Source organism: Poecile atricapillus, chromosome 3 (genome assembly GCF_030490865.1).
Source record: "Poecile atricapillus isolate bPoeAtr1 chromosome 3, bPoeAtr1.hap1, whole genome shotgun sequence".
NCBI lineage: Eukaryota > Metazoa > Chordata > Aves > Passeriformes > Paridae > Poecile > Poecile atricapillus.
This window is the reverse complement of record NC_081251.1, coordinates 16,918,169-16,939,071: the sequence shown is the minus strand read 5'-3', so window position 1 is coordinate 16,939,071 and position 20,903 is coordinate 16,918,169. Positions and strand designations below refer to the sequence as shown.

Sequence of the window (20,903 nt, the reverse complement as noted above, 5' to 3'; positions counted from 1 at the left end):
AGAACAAGTTTAGTTCAGTGAATGAAAGCGGGCAATTAATTGAGACTCGTGAAACTCACTTTGGTTTGGTGCCTGTTTGCAAAGCAGCCCAGATTTATGTCAATATGGGTTGCATAAATTGAAAAGCTCCTTTTGAAAATTTGTGTCTTCAAATGCCCTGCCAGTCAACCTCAGCTGAAGTGCATTGTTATGGAAGGCTGATCTTGTATCCGCCTTTGAATTTGGTTCTTTTATGTCCTTTTGCAGAAGTGCTTTTGGATCCATGCCGGACTTGGTGTCCATCCTCTACTTGCCAGGCAGTTTGCCAGCTCCAGGAATCAAGCCCACAGGACCCTCAGCTGGTCCAGTGCAAAGTGTGCGACATTGAGTTCTGCTCTGCTTGCAAATCTAATTGGCATCCAGGTCAAGGCTGTCAAGAGAACATGCCAATCTCTTTTCTTCCAGGAGAAACCAGGTAAGATATTGCAAAAGATGAAGTATTTAGAAGCTAAATACTCAAAGAGGCATTTTCGTGATGTTTTGTTCTAATGCTGTTTCCTTCACTTAGTCATTCCTGTTCTTTTGCATTATAAAACTGAAAAGCTCTTGGCAGCCTCACTCTTTGCCAGCATTCCCAGCAAAGCACAAAGGAGCTGCTTGAGCCTTTGGCCTTTTGCCCCAGTGGGAAAAATATGACATCCAGGCAGCTCATCAGCTTCCCGTGAGAGATGGTCTTGTTACTGCTGCTCTACTGGACAATGTGAGAGTTGGTAACATCATGCCAGACAGTGATTTTTAGGATACCCTGTCAATCATCCCCTCTGCTGCACATTTGGCCTATGATCTTACGTTCTGTTTCAAGTGGTCTCTGGTGTCAAACTGCAGCCATTGAACAAGAAAGGCCATTGTGCACGTGTTCCACTTCATGTCAGGGTTTTTTCAAAGGTTTGAGGTTTGGTTGCACTCCAAGGCATCATTAAAACCCTGCCCAGCCTTGGGCTTAGTTACTCATACCTTGTCTTCTTTCAAGCTTTGCTGGAACAGATGACTAGCTAGGATGCTGTCATGATGAGTTCCTGATCAAATACACTAACTTTTGCACATCCTTTTGTGTGTGCTTGACAAGAACTGAAGGTTGCTAAATTTCATGGCAAGGTAACAAACTTTATCTATTTTTGCTTAGTTTTGGTTGCTTTTAGTTTTTATTTCCCATTTAATTTTTTTACCCCACTCAGTAAAAATTGTTTTTTCATAATTCCTGGAGCATAGTGTACCTGTTAGTAGCATTTGGAGTTTCCTGTACATTTTATGTATACAAAGCATTTTTTTCTAGTACAGTCACCCCTACTATTAGTAATTAGTGTGTCCTTTTATTGTGCTGTTGGGAAAATCAATCAATCATGAGTCGTGTTTTCCAGCAAATTGTTGATTCCCCATCAGTCATACTTGTATATCACTGGTAGTAGCTTCAGGAATTGTCATTTAAGGGATATTTTAGTTGTTAGTTTGCATAAAACCTGCATGCAGTAGAAAGCTACAAAAGAGAAAGAGAAGTTGTTCCACTATTTCAGCATTCCTCTGTGTTGTGCCCATTATAGGAGGGGACACCTGTGGTTTTGCACACTTGTGCAAGGCCAGTGCTGACCCTAACTGATAAAAGAGTGACTTGTTAGGACTCTCAACAGAGACAAAGTTTAACTGAAGGAATGACATGCACCAAAACCTCTTACTTGATTTGGAGGGAAACTCCTAGGGAGGATCCTCAAGGAAGACACAGGCAAACAATCCCTGGTGCCCTAGTCCAGAGGAATGTGGTCTGGCATTATTGTGCAATCAAGGGATTGCTTCTTCCTCTGAGAAAGAAAGGAGAGAAAAGGGAAATAATCTAGACATACAAAATATTTAGGTGTGAGCTACCTGCTGCTCATCTGGTACATTACAGGAGAAAACTGTTTAATATCTATTAGTATCACTAGATAGCAAAACCAGCTGGTTTTTACATGGTAAAGAAAATATCCTAACTTTTATGTAGACATTGTAGTCATTAAACATCTTTTTCTAGAGATATGTTTGAAAAGTAATGTACAGGTATAATATCTGAATAATAAAATCGCTTGAATACCTGAATCTCTACTAATTCCTTTTTTTTTAAGCAAAAGAAACAGGTTTACCTTCATAGCACAGTTCTTCGACATTCTCTAAACTGACATGGTCACACATTTTACTAATTTCTCACTCTCTCCCACAGTTCAGTTTTCAAAATGGAAGATGATGATGCTCCGATCAAACGCTGTCCAAAGTGTAAAGTTTACATTGAACGAGATGAAGGCTGTGCCCAAATGATGTGTAAGAATTGCAAACATGCCTTTTGCTGGTACTGTCTGGAATCTCTTGATGTAAGTACATGCCATGCACTCTGAATCTCAGAAACTTAGAAGTTCATTACTTTGCTGTCCAGCTGTCTCTTTAATAAATTAAATAAATAGCTCACTATCTTCTGGCCACAACTCACCATAGGAAATTTTATAGGATTTGTATCCTCTGTTTTACTTGTCTGACATGTGTGAATTTAGCATTTGGTCTGAGTCAGTAAAGAATTATTAGAAAGTAAAATTTTATGACAATAATCCGTTTACAATCTTTACATGGTACTCAACAGGGGTTTTCTTCCAATGCTGGCTTTTCAATGTTGCCTTTCTTAAAAGTGTGACATTATGAGACTAGCAATGCTCTTAGTCTGAGGGTGTTTAACAAACTAGATGAGGTATGTCACTAGCAGTCAAATTTGTTTACCATTCATTGTATTCTGTGGGACAAGAAATAGATCTAACATAGGAGAAAGAATACAATGTTCTCCCAACAGCAGGAATTTATTGGTCTATAAGCTGCTTCTGTCATATGTTTATATTTTTTTAAAATCAGCCTGTTATCATGGCCACAGATCAGAGTATATACAATACACAACATCTGTTTCCATGTCATCAGTTTTACTTTGTAACATTGTTAACAATAGCAAAGGAAATTAGGTTCCTGAAAGCTACTCCAACTATTCAAATCCTGTGGTTGTCCCATTTGAATACTTTACTAACAATCCTGAAGTTACAGGCTTCTCACATGCACTCACAGATAAAAAAGCAGTGTTGCCTTAGAACTAGGCATGCTATCTTGTCTGGCTTGTGAGAGGCTGACAGGACTGATAGAGACATAATACCTCAAAAATCTGTTTTGTCTTTCTATTCTTCAGCTAGATAAAGGAAACAACTTTGGGAAGTCTGCAGCACAAATACTAATTTTCCTTTGCTCTTTCTATATGTGTGTTAAGTACTTGCAGTGGTCAGCTTGTCTTCTTGGATTCTCTTGCTAAATTTCATGCTACCATTTAAATACACAGCTTGAGAACCTTTGGGAGAAGAATTTGTTATATATCTATATCACATGCCAAACAAACCTGTTTGTGGAGACAACTGTAAACAAAGCACTGTAAGGGCTGGACATAACCATATCTGCCTACTTTAATCTTCCTGTGTGATTACTGGGTTTAAGTTGTCAGGATATAGTGTTTTGTAACTTGAAAAACTTCTGTTTATTGCCTGCTTTCTCATTTAATATTTGTAGGATGATTTTCTCCTTATACATTACGACAAAGGACCTTGTCGAAACAAGCTGGGGCACTCCAGGGCGTCTGTTATCTGGCACAGGACACAGGTAAAGCTCAGATCTTTGAAAGTTCTCTACAGGTCTGCCACTGTCATAGTGCCTCATTTTAACACCTTACAGTAAAATTCTGTACCAAAGGGTAACTGATTTTTGGAGCAGATAAAAAGAGGACAGTAGCTTGGAGTAGAATGATTAGCTCTCCTAGAGAAGATCCTCCTTGGCAAAATGCCACTGAGAACCAGAAAAGGTATGTTTGCAGAGCCAGTTCGGTACCAGTCCAGGTATGTTCTCACTGAACTTGGAGGATGAACTAGGTTGCCACCATCAATATTATTTACAAGGAAGCTCTTCCTGCAAGGCATTTTTAGCTCTGGATCCAGAACTGGAAGTGAATTAACCTGAATACAGACATCATCTTGCTATGGACTCTGAGTCCTTGCTGTTGGTTGGATAGAAAGTAACCCTGAAGGGTTATCAGTAGTTTCAAACACAGATTCAAACTGACAATTGCAGAGGGTGTGGGAATACCTCTTGTAGTCTAGATTCAGTGTTGCTAGACTCAGCAAGAATGCTGGTAACAAAAGAGCTCTCTGCAGCACTTCGATGCATGCAGTATAAATGTTAATGTGTGACTTGATCCAATCTACTGCCTTTACAGTCACTTCAGAGATATGAGGACATCTGTGTATCTGAGTCATCTCTTCCTAAATTAACTGTGTGCCTGGAAAAAGCTACCTTAGCTTGACATGAGGTACTTTTCTTGAAATACAGATTTCTTTCCATGTGAGCATGAGCTCCAAGTCTATAGAAGTCATCAAGTCTGGATAAACAGCTAAACTGAAATAAAGGGGAAAGATCTCACCCCTCTCCTTTCACCTATACCAGTAGGTGTCTGAGCTGTGGACTGGGTTTTGCTTGGATTAGCCAATGGTATCTCAGGAAGTGTGTGGGTACATTAAGTTAACCGATAAACCTGTAGTATGAGGTAATTGATCTGATATTTGGAATATGTTCTAAGCCACTGCAGTTTGTGCAAATATATTGCATATATAGAATATTTGATGATCTGGTGATTGATGAGAAAGAAGGTGATAATTCACTACTAGTCAGGATATAATTCTGCTAAACCCACTGAAGCCAAATCAACACTCCAATTGTTTCCTTATGCTAACTTTGAGTAAATTAAGATTCTTCTTAGACTTATCCAAAGCAAATTGAGGTAAGTCTTTGGTTTGTTGTTTGTGGGTTTAAAAAAATATTTGTTTTGGCCAGAGAAAATGGCTTGGTGTCTAGTAGGGCAGCAATTCCTTCAGAAGAAAAAGAGCCGAGCAAAAAATAAATAAGTAATACTCAGTGGGCAGTTTTACTTAAAAATAAACAACATCCCCTCCTCCCCTCCCCTCACACAAAACCACACTAAAAAACTAAAACAGCAAAACAAAAAGCCTGAAACTTGATGATTTCTTTGGTGGCATATTGAGGCTGAAAGGAAGGTGTAAACAGATGTTTTATATTAATTACCAGTAGTCAGTCTGGCCCACTGAATTGCCGGTTTCTAGCTTGGCTCTGTCTGAACCAGTGCACTCAGCCTGGGCTGCAAAGAGCAGCATGGCAGTAGTTGCAGCTCATGTTTTTAAAGATGAGAATTTAACTTTGGTTTCTGGGAAATACATGCAAAGATTAGTAGAAGTTGCATCAGATTGTCAGCATCACCACAAAAAAGAGAACGAGTTATGAAACGTGCCCACCTCTGAAGCTGGAAAAGACATTTCTGCTGGGGAGAAATGAAATGGTGCTGGCGAGGCAGGTGCGGCCGCCGGTGGCCGGGCGGCAGGAGGCGGAGCGCGGTGGCGCTGGGCGGCTGCGCCCGCTGCGCTGTCCCACAGCGCCACCTCCCGCGGCTGCCCCACAGCCGCCTGCAGCATCACCGACACGCCATTGATTATCCGTGCCCAGCCAAAGCGCTGCTGCATCGTCTATACCTTGGCTAATTTCATATTTGCCAGCTAATCGAAGTGGCGTATCTAGCCCTGACCAGAAGAATCCTTGATGAGGGCTGCACTCTAATTTCATTTTGCCTTCTGCTGTGAGGTTCTGCTCTTGCATTAACATTCCACTCCTGCCATCATTATTCAAAATTATTCACAGACACTCTCATGTGAATAAATCTAAATTATTCTCTCAAATAATTGGTGGGAATATCGTTGCAGCATCACTTTTACAGTTGCCTGTGGCAAGTGGGAAACTTTCTCAGGGGAGGAAGCTCAACTTGAATGTTTTTGAAATAATTTTCTAAATTTAAGCTCTGTAGAAATTACTACTTTGTCACACTGACCAGGTAGGTAAGTCTGTGGTCCTCTGCTCATGCTGGCAAGGAGATGATCAATAAATGTCAATGAAAAAGATGCACTTAGAGTTAGATCTCAGTTAGATCTCATCCCCTGAAGCAGCAGCATGAGTTCAGGTCTGACTGCAAAAAGTCATTGCATATACAAAGTTCTCCTCGAGTCCATGGTGTTAGTAATCTGTGATTGGAATTCCCAAGTTTGAATGCATGCTGGTGGGACACTGTGGTATTCTTCCCAGATCCTCTGAACAGTACCAGAACCCTGACTAATTCTTCTTGAAGCTTTCTGTAGAAAAAAAGAGAGCACCTGAAAGTGGAAGTCTTTCTTGTAGTCTTGATTTCAATATTTAGTATTTAGGTTTGATCAAGAAAAAAAATAGTGATTTGCTTCATTGGTTGTTTGAGATATAAGAAAACTCAAAAAGGCAAATATCCATCTGCATTATTTTGTGCAATAAAATGGAGTTCTGTGGCACAGTTCTGACTGGAGCCATGAAACATGAACATTCACACTACTTTCATTCACGTTTACTGGTCACTGTAGTATACACATGGGGGATAAGATCAGTGGCATTTGCTGAAGTCTTTTTGACGGACACAGATGATGCAATGGTGCAGCAGACACAGAATCTAGGCAATGCTATCCCTGACACAATGCTATCCCTTTCTCTTACAGGTGGTAGGCATTTTTGCAGGATTTGGTCTTCTACTTTTGGTGGCCTCCCCTTTCCTTCTACTTGCTACACCATTTGTTCTGTGCTGCAAGTGCAAATGTAATAAAGGAGATGATGACCCTCTACCTACCTAGACTGAGAGAAGATTGGACTCATCACAACATGTTTTGATTTTACTGTTGCTGTTATGTTTCCCTCTTGCACTTACATTGCTGTAGCCTTACTTGCCCCATTCTGCTTTTCGTTGACACGGTCTTGATTCCAGGAACTGTTGTTACTACTGTTGTACAGATCACTTGATAACAGACAAGGAGGGTAATAGAAGGCAAATTTGGTGCTAAAGGGAGACCACAGACTTGGGCAGCTATCTGAAATTAAGAGCTGATACTGCTAAAAATAATGCAAAATTTTGGTGCTGCCCTGCTGGTGGACTGGGAACTGTACTGAATGACATCAGCAAACCAAGCTGAAAAAGCCTACAAACTTCTGCATATCTGTTTGCTTCCAAATTTGGTGTCTTATTCCTGCATATGTTTAAGTTGTCTATTATTTAAATCAGACAGTCAACTTTGTGTGACTTTATTACACATTTGTTTTTGTGAAAGCCATCACAATATCCTTTTTAATACCTATTTTTTCCAAGTCTAACAAAATTAGTAAGGTGCATATAGGCCATCCTATGCCTTTCTTGAAATTTGAAGAGGATGAGAGGGACAAAGTTGGTCCTGCTGCCTTCCACTAATTTTATAAAGTCTTATAAGAAATCTCTTTGATTAAAAGCTACATTTTAAAATCAATTGATGAAGCTGTAATGAGTGGTGACACAAACCTGTTATTTAATCAAGTTTATTTTGATGGTATTGATTACCCCTGGACCACTAGTGTTTTTCTGAATTGTTATTTTTTGCTATTGTTTAGGGTTCTGCTACACTTATAGGGCTATGTAACTTCTAATCCAGGTATCTTAATCTTTTTATAGATACATAGATATATATATATATATAATCCTATTTAAACCAAATGTGTAAATAGCTGTGCTATTGAAATATTTTGGAAATTCAGGATAGCTTGCTTCTTTGTCTTTAGGACAATTATTAAAAAATACAGGACTAACTTTACTGTTTAGCAGACTCTTGGGTTATCAATGAGTCTTTCCATTTAAATACAAAAATACATCATGGTTAACCCTGTAGTTAATATGAAAATGCCTGGGATGTTTGTGGAAGTTGTGCTTTGCATTTAAACTACTTAGCCCATTTTCAGAGATAATATTGTATGATATGTGATGTATTGTGTTAATAATGATACTGTGACAAAATAAGTTTTTATTTGAAAACTAATCACTTGATAAGTTTTACAGAATTCAGTGCTGTGTTTTCAGGGTAGTACAGTGTGCTATTCAACATACTACATCATTGAGGTTTCTCTTTAGAAATATTTTTTTGAAAACCATTTTGGTCTGATGTTAAAGCCAACAAGAATTTGACTAGTAGCTTCTTGCCATGAAATATGAAGCACCTAAAACAATGTGTATGTCTGTATTATGAAGGGAAACATTCTTTTGCTTGTGGACTGAAGCTTTACAGCATTTTTTCTTCATCACTTATTTCTGTCATCAGCAATGTACTGAGATGGATGAATATCTTGAAGACAGGATAACTTTACACTGAAAATGACTTAAGATCCTTAAATCCATCTGCTTCTGTCTACTATCACAGGCTGGGAATATGTTTTCATAGCTCAACCATAAGAAAATTACTCTTTATTGGCTTTTGGTTTACACTGTCTATTAAATAAAATTGTTGCAGGGCACAGTTTTGAAAAGGGAAAATTTCTTTTTAAAAAAACTATTCTCCTCCTTTCTCTTCCAAGTTTAGTGCTATCCAAATTAAAACTGTATCTAACCAGAGATTTAAGCTCTAGGAGCTGGTGATACCTGCAATTCACTTACTTGGCTTGATATTAATGAGTTCAGCCTCTGTAATGTGAAAAAAAGGATATTTGGTTTCCAACAAATCTGAACTTGTAATATCTTCAGATTGTTTATGGCAATGCACAGTTCAGATCTTTTGTTAACTGAGTATCTTTAGTATTTTATCCATCTTTGTTATTAAAAATTGCTTAGTTGTTCAAAAATATCCACAGGGAAGTTTGGGTAGTGCATTTGATCCCTGTACACCAGCTCCCAGGGGGTGTGAAGCACTGCTGAGTTCAGCAGCAAGGGAAGTGCTTCTCTGGCTCTGGCTCTGGCATCAGCTCAGTCCATCTCCCACGGGGATCCCAAGCCACACACCTGAGTAGTCCTGAGTCATAGCTTCATTGTCCAGAATTAGTGGAAACCCTTCTGCAAAGGACAGCTTCCTGAAGGTTAGCTTGAACTATGGTCTTTCCTCCTTGGCCCTGTAATTCTGTTTAACTGAAGAAAAGAACCCTGGACAATGTAGGATGTAAAGACTTCATGGGTTATTAATTTTCTAGCTGGGGCACTGAGGGGTTTTGCTCTATTGTGGCTGTGACTGATGACCAGTTCTCCTACTGGGGTCATAGTAAGCAGGAGAGATTCACTGTCCTGTGAACAGTATTGAGTGTCTGGTATGAGGAGGTTTATCTTCTCCATGCCTTTCTTAGAGAATTTATGTCAAAATGCAGCAAAACTTTACTTTTCCACGTGCTGTGTGGCCAGTTAATAATCAAAGTCAGAATTAATGCATTTCCAGATTTAAAAGAAAAAATAAAGAGAATTAAGTTCTTTGCAACTACAGAATTTTAAAAATGATAATTTATAATTGATACTCACAGGTAACATTATATCTAATCAGAAAACTGTGTCAGTGAATCTCTGATCTCAACATACTTGAATTGCTACTGACGAGTTATATGACACAGCTCTTGTTTCACATCCCAGCTGTTGGAATAGTCTGTATGCCTACATATATTTACCAAATACCTTCCCAGTCTTTTCAGGTTTCCTAAATGTCATTCCATCTGTATTCTCGGGGATTTTTTTGTTTGTTTTTAGTGTTGTTAATATTATTACTATTATTTTTAATGCTGATTTGGTTCCAAAGTAGCAACTTTTGTTGGTGATATATTAAGTTCAGGGTGCTTTTATGTTACAGCTTATGTTGATACTGTGACATTTAATACCCAAAAACTCAATTGTAAATACATAATTTTAAACTTTGACATTTAAACCCCCTGCCATGGGAAAGGGAATATTTGTTTCTTTGTCTTTTCAAGTGAAAATCTGTTAAAACAGCCATGGCTTTTTGAATTTGCACCACAAAATAAGTATTTCTGCTGCATTTTTATAGTTGTACTATTATTTAGGGGTAATCATAGTTTATTCTGATTTGAAAGGACCCACGAGGATCAAGTTCAACTCTTGAGTGAGTGATCTGTTCATAAATGCTGTTTAATGGAGTTTGTAACATGAGTTACAGCACATCATCTGCTTGTTCTTCTGGGCTGTCATGTGGTGTCATGTCTAGCGAGTGTGGAGTCCCAGCTCCAGAGGCTGTGCATCTCCCTAGACTTGCCATTAGCTGGGCTGAAGCCAGTCCTGAGAGAGATCAGGAGCAGAGCCCACTTCATCTTCAGTGGTGGTAATGTCAAGTTTTCCCCCGTGCCCTGTACATTGACCAAGTCACTGCCTTTTATCTCAATTTAACCATCTTTTAAGTGAATGGACCAGTGTTTACCTCAGGAGGGCTGTGAGGGCAAATTCATTGGTTTTGAGGCTCTTGAAAAGTTTGTGATGAACAATTATATATAAAAGATTAATGTAGTTTATGTTAATATTTCAGTTTTATTCATGTTGACATTCATCCTGAAACTTCCTACTACTGACTTCAGCATGTCAAGAATTTAAGATACTTTCCCCCAGATACTTAGAAGCATGATCTTTCCTCAGATACTCTGGTGCATAAATTAGGCAAAATCCCAAATAACAGCAGACTGGATCAACTTAACTCAGTTTACAGCTGAGCTTCCGACATGCAGAAAACAATCAAAATTAGTGAATAGCTCTCATTTATGGAGCTGACAGGATAAAATATCCATAGCTTAGAAAAATACAAAGTGTTTTTTTTTTTAAAAAAAAATGTTCTAGGCAGGAAGATTAGAATGAAGTTCTGTGCATTTCATCTGTAGGCCTTTTACTGTATAGGAAGAAATATTTTTAATGCAGGCCATTATCATTCCAATGAGGTGCAGCATGCATAAGCCTTTGTGCAGGTTTGCTTTTTTAAAACCAAAGTTTGTACATTTCATGTACATAATCTGAAAGCCTGAGGAAAACAAGTAAATTACTGTTGTTGATGACAGTGATACTAAGGACATCAAAAAAGCCTGCATCAGCCCTTAATTGCTAATGCACTTGTACTAAGTAAGGCATGCTGTTTGTGTTTAGAGCCCTGTGGTCTTCATTATTGCTTTGTGTATATCTTATAAGAATTCCAGGAACATTAGGTACATGGTACATAACTGAACCTTTCTTGATCATTTTATTATGATGCATTTTAAACTTGTATAGGCATAAGCATGAAGGAGTCATGCATATGTATAAATAATGTATTTGACCAGTGTAAAAATAGTTCTGTTGATGTATTTGAAATGTAAGTGCATTTTGTGCCACTAACACTGTGATGTATAAAGGAGCTGTTGAATGCCTTTTAATGTGGTGTTTTGTACTTTGAATCATATTGGAGAGTTTAATTTGTAATTTCAATAGATATTTTAAATGAATGTGTTTCCTGTGATTCTTCATAGTGACTTTTTCTTGTGCTTTTCTGCCTCTCAGTCCTTAGGAGAAAGCACAACCTGCAGCCTGGAGACCTCCTGGCACAATTCTGGATATAATTTTAGTTTCTGACTCACCATCTCCCAGCTCAGCTAAAAGAGGGAATCTGGATAACTCTAGAATTAATTTGATGCACAGCTGGATCCTTGATCCAGCTCCTGTTGTAGTCCATGGGTGGATGCTCTAGGCAGGTGAATGTGCTGCCCCAAGGATCACTTTCAGGTGTGTGGATGTTCTTGCACCATGGGTTTAGGTCTGGTGCAGGTGGCTGCAAGCAGCTTGTACTCCCCTCAGCTTGGTGTGGAAGAGAAACTTAGGAGCAAAGCTCAATCTCCTGAGTAACTGAGCATATTTAACTCTCTGACAGCGGTAATGAGTTCTCATGTTCTTAACTCCATCAACAAGAACTTTACATTTTGCCTAAACTGCAATTGAGACTGTAGACTTTTCTTAAGTTCCCACAGTTTATTTCTCACTTGTTAAGATACAATTTGTCTATACCCACAAAAAAAGCACAGGCACAATTTCTTCAAGAAAATGGTGTACATAAAGAACATACATCCTTTCTACCCAACGACTTTAGAAAAGGTCATATAATAGCTGCTACTAACTCATTTATTCTTTCATTTTCATGGAGCATAATGATTTTTGTCCATAAGGGTAAGAGCAAGTTAGGTATTTTGTTCAATTAATTGGGCAGAAAATAGTCTCTAAAAGCCACAAGGGGTTTTGACCTCCTCTAGGAGCAGGTATTTTTAACAAAGTGATCTTTCTGCTTGCTTCTGCTACTCCCACACTGTGTTGCTTCCAATTAAAGGATGTTTGGTGTTGCAGTTTTCTCTCAGAGAGTAGGATTATTTCTAAGTCATGTGCAATAACATTAGTTTAATGACCTTTAGCTTCTCTGTTTCTCTACCAGGTTCAGCTTCCCTTGCTATAGAAGGATTTTCTAACCTGTGCCTTTCAGCTATGTGACTGGGTTTCTTCACAAGAAGTCTGTCATCAGAGAATCAAGCACTGCAGAAATTAAGTGGAGTAACAGTCATCTGTCTAAAATTAGAAAATTTAAGTTGAATTCTTAAGTGACAAACTTATAGCACATGTATGTTCTAGTAAACAGTGTCCAGGATCATTCAGTTGCCAGAGCTGAACCACATCCATAGTAGTAAGTTCTGTTGGGAGGGTCCACAGCCCCAGAATAACTCCTGAAGTGTACCTGGGCATTGGATGGAAGAGTTCTGCTAAAATCATGTCCGTAACTGTCCTGTAAGAACTGAAAGATTGAGACAAGAGCACAAACCCTTTGTGCTAGTTCTAGCATTCTGCTAGTTACAGTGGTACTAAAGGAATTGGTATTGTGTACACACACGTGTGGCGGATGGTGCTAGAAATTGCCACTACCAACTTGTAAGCACAGTGCATCCACAGCATCCACAAAACACCTTTCTTCTTTTTTTCTTTTTATTTTCTTAATTGAAGATCAACTGGGAAGTTCCTCATAAGAGATTTTGTGCCATGAGTACTTGACCTGTCAGTGCTGCATAACTAAGAGTTATTTTATGCAGAATATGTTGAAACCACTGAAACTTTCACTGATTTTGAGAATGACAGGTAAGGCTATTTTGTACAAGGAAGCTTTTGCTCGGGGAAGATTCAGCCTAGTAGTATCTGACATCACTTAAGGTCAGGTGTCTTGACATATATGCGTCTGGTTTCAGCTGGTGGTAGTTGATGCAAAGACACATCTCCTGAGTTTTTGGGACATCTCCCTTCCCCTGCTTTTACTAAAGTTTTGTCTAGACAAATTAGCTTTTTTAGCCTCTCAAGTTGGTTCTTGGGTGTGGGGTTTATTTCACCATATGCTTTGATGACTTGTCCAGGCATATTAGCTTTTTACATGGCTAAAACTGAGGACAGCGTTGGTAGAGTGCCTTATCACAAGGACTGTTTTCAGATACCAGAGCAGAACTTGGTGGTGCAAAGAGGGTTACTCTGTGTTTCCAGATGGCTCTGTGTGTGATAACTATAACTTAACACATGTGCCACATATACAAAATGTTTAGATAATGTAAATCGTATGAACCAACTCACACATGCAAGCAATGGAAATGCACTTAAAAGACTAGAGTCCTGTTCTTCTGTGGTGTGTGGCAGAGAGAGCAATGTCAAGTTGTGTGTGCTATCTGTGAATTTATTCTCATGTTCCTTGTTTTATTTTTGTTTGGGTTTTAAAGCCAGAAATGAAATTAACACTACAAGCCAAATCAAGAGAGCCTCTTGGAGTAAATTGTATGTGTCCTAATTTAATTCAATGCAGTATTCTAAAATCTGGATATATATGTGTGTGTGTAGCTGATGTGTACGTAATTTTTATACACAGCATCTCCCTAAATGTCAAGTGTGTCTTCATATAGGACTACAGGAAGAAGAAATTCTATTGCATAATTTTGTAGGAAATGTAATAATTTATCAGGTTCTGTAGGCCTGACCTTCTCATGCCAGTCTAAATTAAAGATGTTAGCTCAGCCATTCCTGATATCTCACTGCTGTTTGTTATTCTTGAGAACAATTGCAAACATGCACACATTTTATTTTTCCTCTTTGCTCACTTAAAATGATGTTTTGGTGGGTGGCAGAAATACTTGGGCTGCCACAAAATCCTGAGGTCTTATTATATTTTGAGAATTCCGCTGTCATTTTAGGGGTTAGCCACAGGAGAAATGCATGAGCTTGTGTAAAACTGCATTTAAAATTGCCTTGGCAGATGAGCAGCGTTTCTTTGTGTTCATGCCTTAGTAATTATTAGTAGGCTAATTTTGTTGAAGTCCCATGTAACTGCTACAAGGGGTACAGGTCAAGTGAGGGATTCCTGAGCTGGAATAGGATAAACTCCTCCAGTTGCCGTAGCAAAGTCCCCGGGAAGGGTGTTCCAGGCAGTGAGCGGTGCTGCCGCGAGCCAGCAGGGAGCAGCCGCTGATCGCCGTGGCTCAGCGTGGGCTGCCTTGCAGGAGAAATCCCTGGGAATCAGATTTCTACCTCGAGCCTGTAAAGTCTGTGTTTCAAAGCCTCCACAGAGCTAATTGTAAAGATAGGGCTAAAAATAACCGTGTTATGATGGGCCTGCTCTCACTGCTGGGGCTGTTCTAGTCTCTGATATTAACATACATTATTGCTTCTGTTCTCTGAGGGTGTATAAACCTTTTCTGATAGGGAAAAAGCCCAAGTGTTGAACTTTGAAAAGCTGATAAAGACATGCTGCAGTCTACAAATGTAAAATGAGAGGTGCAAACCAGGGGTCTCTTTCAAAATGCCAAGTTCAAGAAACACTGATTTCACTGGGAGAAGAGAGAACACTAAAATCAGTTGGTTACAAACAAAGATTTGGCTAATAACACTGCATCTTCTCTATATTTTATAATGGACGGATATTGTAGCTCAGCCAAATTATTCTTTCCTCTCTTCCTACCCACGCCTGCTGTTGTATCTGTGTTCTTTAATACAGATGTTCAGCAGAAACAATGCAACTGTCCAAACAATAATTCCAGCCATCCATTCAGCAGTCAACATGTTTGGCAGGGGAGGCAAGATGCAACAGGGAAGTTGATGTGAGTCCTTCTACCTTTACCTATTTACATACATTCCAAGGTTCGTGTGTCTTCCTACCCCTGCCCAACCACCAAGTACATCTGAGTAGAGCAAAATGAAAAGTTGGTTTCTCATATTTTTTGTGGACTAGAGGTTTGTTTCAGGATCCTACCAATGCTAACACAAACTTTAACTTTTTTAAGAAAAGATACAGTGTGCAGTCCTGGCTGCCACCATCTCCCTGACAAAATTCCAGGGACTCCTGGGAATTTTCTAGTTCATGCCAATTACAGCCTGTTGGAATGTGTTTCAAGCATGTTTTTGAGCTGAATCTGTCTTTCCTTTTCAGAACTTTGACATTTTCTCAGGTGAAATGGAGCAATTAGAGGATTGGGGTAGCTCAGTGTCTCTTATGACTCTTTCCTCCCATCATATCCATGCATTTTGTTCAGCAAATTTTCCCAGCTTTCAACATCAATCAGGGGGCTACAGACTGAGAATCTTCACAATGCAGGATGCCTCCAGCCTTTCAGTTTTCCTTGCAGCTTTTCCTGGCTTCCCAGGAGCAGGGTAGTGTTTCTAGGTGCAGAGTATTGAAGAATAGCCCTTGGAAGATGCAAATTGGGGGGAAGGGGTGTGTGTGCTATCTTATTGTTTCCCACAACTGGAATCAGAAAGAAGAGACATCCAGAGCAGCAGAAGGGAGAGGCTCTGAGATGCATTTCTCTCTGTTAACTCTACCTATGCTGTGACTAAAATGTACAATGGTGCTCAGTGCCATCATCCTTACCAGTAATTTTTATCCTTTCACTTGTGATCTCAGGATGTACTGCATTGCAGGTTCTGCAGTCAATTACTAGTTTCCTGACAACTAAGACTTGATAAGGGAGACAGGGGAAGGCTGTGACTGGGTTAAAATGTGAGTGCCTTATGTGAGAGCTGACCCTCTGACTCAGCTTCACCTGTGCCCTATGACTGATAGAATTAAACTAGATATTTTCTCTGCCATTGTGCTGTGGAAATAAACGGAATGTGAAAAGCTACAGCGTCTGCAAGCAATATCATTTGTCCTTCTAGAGACATCTCAGGGCTCCTTAAATGTAAAGAATTCTGTCCAGTGCCACCCTCTCTCATGGCTTTTAACATTAAGCCTTAGAAAACACCTTCTGAGCCACAGGGTCTGGCCAGAAGCTGCAGGGAAAAGCTGCGGCTGTGAGAGAAACTGACAAATGTTTGAGGTTACAGCAACGTTTGTTTTAAGCCACAGGATGCCTTAATGACCATTCAGGACACTCAGTACTTAAAGTCTTTAAAGTCTTTGATGGCAACCTCAGATGTGCTGTCAGCACAGCTCAGTAAGGTTATAACGCTGCTTGCAGCTGGATAGACTATGGCTTTCCTTACTCCAGCTCAAATATGAAGCTTGCGGAGGAGCTCTAGCTGCTATCCTGTGCCAGCAAAGCAGCTGAGAGCTACCTGCCTGTCCTTTTCATGCAGCTCACAGCACCGTGGGACACTCCCTAGCAATGGTCATGATTGCCTCTGCTCAGAGATGGCCATCTCCAAATGGGCATGGGCAGCAGCCTCACAGAAATGATTGTGGTGTTTCTTCAAGCAGCATTTACTGGTCTTGTTCAGGAAGCTGTGCCGGGTGAGATTTGCCAATGAAACAACTAACAACACCCCTATGGAAGGGTTTTATAGAGCTTTATGTATCTTAGTGCTCAACAACCACATGTGAAGCACTACAAAGAAAGCTCCTGGATACAAGGAGCACTCAACATGTCGGTAGGGAGAAGAAAACCTTTTCCTGTTAACAAGAAAGTATCAAAATATCTTTAAAAGCCATAAAAGTAGTTAGAACATGAGGTTCAGAAAAAAATTTCATTCCTCTCTAGAGTATTCTGTATGTCTTTTGTGTACAGTAGGTTTTTCTGCCTGAGGAACTCGTTCTCTCACGGCTTCTCTGAAGAGCTACTGAAGGCTCAATGTAAGGTTTGTGTGAAGAGTGTGTGGGTTGTGTGCAGTGCTCGGGCTAATTGCTGCCCCTGAAGCAGCTGGGAGGGGGTGGTCACAGAGGAATATTAAATGAAGGTAGTCCACAAAGATTAGAAAATGTGATAATCACTTGATTTGTCAGGAGTCGAATCAGATTTAAGCATATGTCTCTAATTCATTATTATTTCCTTCAACAAGCAAAATTTCAAAAGATATCTGGCATGTGCCCCTCTCCCACCTCACAGAGAGGAAGATGTCTCTTGTGTTACTTATGGCTTTTGTTTCACTATTTTCTTCTTCCTATCTTAAACATAAGAAGCAAACCCTAAAATTTCAAAAAGATCCTGAGTACTGCACAATGCCTGGCTTATTTCTTTTCATGCATGGTGTCATGGCAACAGGAGGAATTAAAAATTAATTATAATCCAGGCAAGATGGGCTCTACTTATATTGTGTTTGATTTAGCCTAGCCTCCAGATTTATTTTTGAAAAAGCAATATCAGAGGTCTTTTTTGCTACTAAGGATTTTTCTTTGTCTGGTAAAGATCTTGTGGTCAAGAATTTGAATATATAGCAAGCTGCCAAAGAAAATTGAATTAATACAGAGATACACGACAAAAGAATATTCAGAGGGAAAATGAGGAAGAGGTAGTAAGTGATTAAGTGAAACAGATCTTGTTAAACTTTAGTAAACTCCATGGGTAAAACAAAGCATGCTCTTTTTAACAGGAACAGCTCAACAACTATTACTGTTAACAATTTCCCTAAGATTCTATTTATGACTTATTAATCAGAAATGAAAATGTGTTTCATCTGAGAAATGCTCAGTACCTGCTTTGGTATGGTGATGCCTTAACTTGAAAGATACCTTGATGGTACACAAAGGGAACTCAATAAAAATTGAGTTAGACCTTCCAGCCTTAGCAGGTGTTTCACTTCCTCATTCAAAGTCAAAGTACTAAATTCATTTTTCTCTTCTGCTCTGCGTTGCTTAAGAATCATATATTGTACAGTTTTTATGTAGAGTGGACAAAATTTCATTTTTTAACCATTAGATAGAATTCTTCCACCTGAAAAGCCAGCTCTGGTTTGCCAGCTCTGGCAGACCTGCAAATCTGTACCAGCAAGTCTATTTTGCACTTCCACCTGCAGGCATACTGTGCATCCTGTGCTGGACCTCAGTGCAGACTGAGAGACCCTGCAGCAAATTCCTTCAGCCTCTGTTCTGCATAATGCAGAAATAGTCCCCATGTGATGTGTGAGCAAACCATTTATGAGGCAGCTTCTGGGAAATCATGGGAGGTGTAAAGGCATTAATCATAAATAAAAATGAAGTTCTGGATATTCTATGCCCATCTTTTTGTTTTTTGAATGATAAACATCCATGTCTGCAAGTTTTCATTCATTATGACCACCAGAAGCAATATGTTTAAAAAAATGCCAAAACAAATCAAATCTGAGATACAGTACAAGCTCCAAAAGAAGGAGTTTTGAATAAATAATTGATACAAGGTGTTGCATTTTGTCCTTTGTTTTGTATAAAACAAATTTTCTATACAGCTTAGTTCCTTTATGCCAAATCAGTCTGAATTATATGTTCCAGGTAGAAGGTACCCAGAAACAACCTACCATTGACTAAACAGAATGTTCTCTATTTTTTTTTTTTTTTTTTTTAATGAGAAAGAGAAATGTTTCTTTCATTGGCATGAAAAACTATACCTACCTGGGGGGCAAAAAACCCTCAACAACATATATTCAGATGTCACAGTGCATTTAATTCTTGATTTAGTGAAGAGTGAAAGAGATCTTTAACTAGGCTGATAATCCTCCATAAGTTAGGCACTAGGCAGTCCTGCAGCTTGTGAACATTGCTGTTGTTCAAGCCTTTGCATGCAGTGAGATCTACTTGGAGAGCACTTTGGCCCTAAGTTTCTCCACACTTATTTACCTCTGGGGTCTCAACACAATTTCTACAGCTATTGCACAATATGTGCTGATGACTGGAAATTCCAGAAGCTAATGCCCTCCCAGACTTTGGCATCAGGGATCAGTGGTATTGCTTAAATAACTTCTGGATATTGTGACTAATTTCTGTCAGAACAACAGCTAACTCATTGCAACAACTGCGAAAGAACATGTGGGAAAAGTAGCAACAAGCACTGAGCAGTGTCTTGGCGTGTCCTCCATGCAGAGTGTTGAGGAATTGATCCACTTACCAGATGGAAGAGACAAGTCTAGGCACCTTTCCTGATTCCTCAGGTCCACATATGGAGCATCAAAGAGGTGAACTCTGCTAGCCATATTTTTTGAAAATGGAAACTTACACAGTTCAACAGAAATATCTGGGGGTGTAGACACTTCCCCAAGATGCAGGATGAAGAATATTCTGGTATGTGATATCACTTGAGTATCAGCTTTCTGAAGAAATTTGTGAGGCTAAAGGAGAGTGGGTAAGAGACAAGGCAATAACCAGATTTACTAGTCCACAGTTACTCTGAGGAGTAGTGCTTTCCTTGTGGCTCTTTTAATGTGGCTCTCTTTTGGTGTTTTGAATCTGTCCTGCCTGAAGCCAGCATTGGTTATAGATTATACTGAACAATTTCTAGCATCTGAATTGCTCTAGTATGTTTTCAGATAGTTCCACAAATTACTATTGTCATTTATTTTGGATATTGTTTTAAATTACTCTGTTTCTTTTATGCATGGCAATAATGAGAACCAGATTTTGTTCCATGTAGACTGGCAAGCAGGCAGCAATCACGTCCTGATGTGTACCAGTAAACTCTTTCTCTCAAAATGCTCCCAAATCTGTCACTTCTGAAAAATGTGGTCCCAGCTAGCAGAACAAGTGAGACCTTGCAGGCAGCTGAAGAGAGGCTGTCTGTTTAATCCATAGTTAAAGAGAAGTGGGAAAGCAGTAGGAGCTCAGTAACTTCCTGGATATGAACAATGTTGTCAGCTGAGAACTTGGCAAAGCAGATTCGTGTGGGGGCAAGGACAAAAGCAGAGAGAATAAGAGGAGAATTGTCCAGTAGAGTACAAGAGGATGCTGTATTTAACAAGAAAAAGGAAACACAGTGTAATTAAAAACAAAACCAAACCACCACACAAGCCCATCATGCAAATACAAGAGAAAGGAGAAAAAAACACTGTATGCAAATCAAGCAAGTGTAAAACATTTATGTGAAAACACATGCATATTTTATTTCATAAAATACCTGTGTAAAATCTATTTCTACTGTGTTTAATAGACTGTCTGTGTAGAAAAGTGCATATCAGGGTCAGTTTACTTCTGCTTTGTAAATCTGCTCAAGCCAGGACTGCTGGCAGGTTACTTCCCTTGACAACAGCAGCATTCCCACCTGGATGAGCACAAACTGCCTTACCTTCATTCAGCTCTCCAACCAGGGTCACTGAAGAGAGTCATTTTTCATCTTCATTCCAGCAAGTTCAAGGGCCAAGCCTTGTAGTACTGTAATTTTAATGTCTTATAGCTTAACATTTAATGAGAGTTAGACCAGTATAAAGAATGATGAAGCAGTTCCAAAGGTGTCCATGGGAAATTCTTCTCAACCACAGGGAATAATACTAAATGAAAAGAGTTTGGAAATTGAGTGGAATTTGACCTTGGCAGAAGGTGAACTGAAATCAGGGACTGGCACCCTTTCAAGGGCATTTTTCCAGTCACTATTTTTCCTGCCCAAGTTAGAGGTTAAGCATCCTAGTAGGAAGTTGATGGGTGGCAGAGACACCATTCTGAAACAATGTGCTACTGATGAAAGGTTCAAACCCCTCAGGAGACAGGGCTGGAAACTGCTGCCTTTTGTAGACTAGACATTCAGGTGGCAGCCTTTGCTGGCCT

The 20,903-nt window shown here is 39.4% G+C and overlaps 1 protein-coding gene across 7 annotated transcripts in view; it reads left to right on the top strand.

Annotated features, from left to right (window-relative positions):
- Nucleotides 1-13,745, top strand: part of RNF144A (ring finger protein 144A) — a 63,860-nt gene extending 50,115 nt beyond the window's left edge. For 6 of the 7 annotated variants that reach the window (XM_058834382.1, XM_058834383.1, XM_058834381.1 and 3 more), the window contains 5 exons: nucleotides 247-454; nucleotides 2,228-2,375; nucleotides 3,595-3,684; nucleotides 11,466-11,680; nucleotides 12,378-13,745. In XM_058834382.1, coding sequence (XP_058690365.1) covers nucleotides 247-454; nucleotides 2,228-2,375; nucleotides 3,595-3,684; nucleotides 11,466-11,645 — 626 coding nt within the window. In that variant the 3' untranslated portion in view covers nucleotides 11,646-11,680; nucleotides 12,378-13,745. Of the gene's footprint in view, nucleotides 1-246; nucleotides 455-2,227; nucleotides 2,376-3,594; nucleotides 3,685-6,659; nucleotides 11,404-11,465; nucleotides 11,681-12,377 lie in introns of those variants that run through there. The other variant, XM_058834385.1, reaches the window with a different exon arrangement.
- Nucleotides 13,746-20,903: the final 7,158 nt, after the last annotated feature.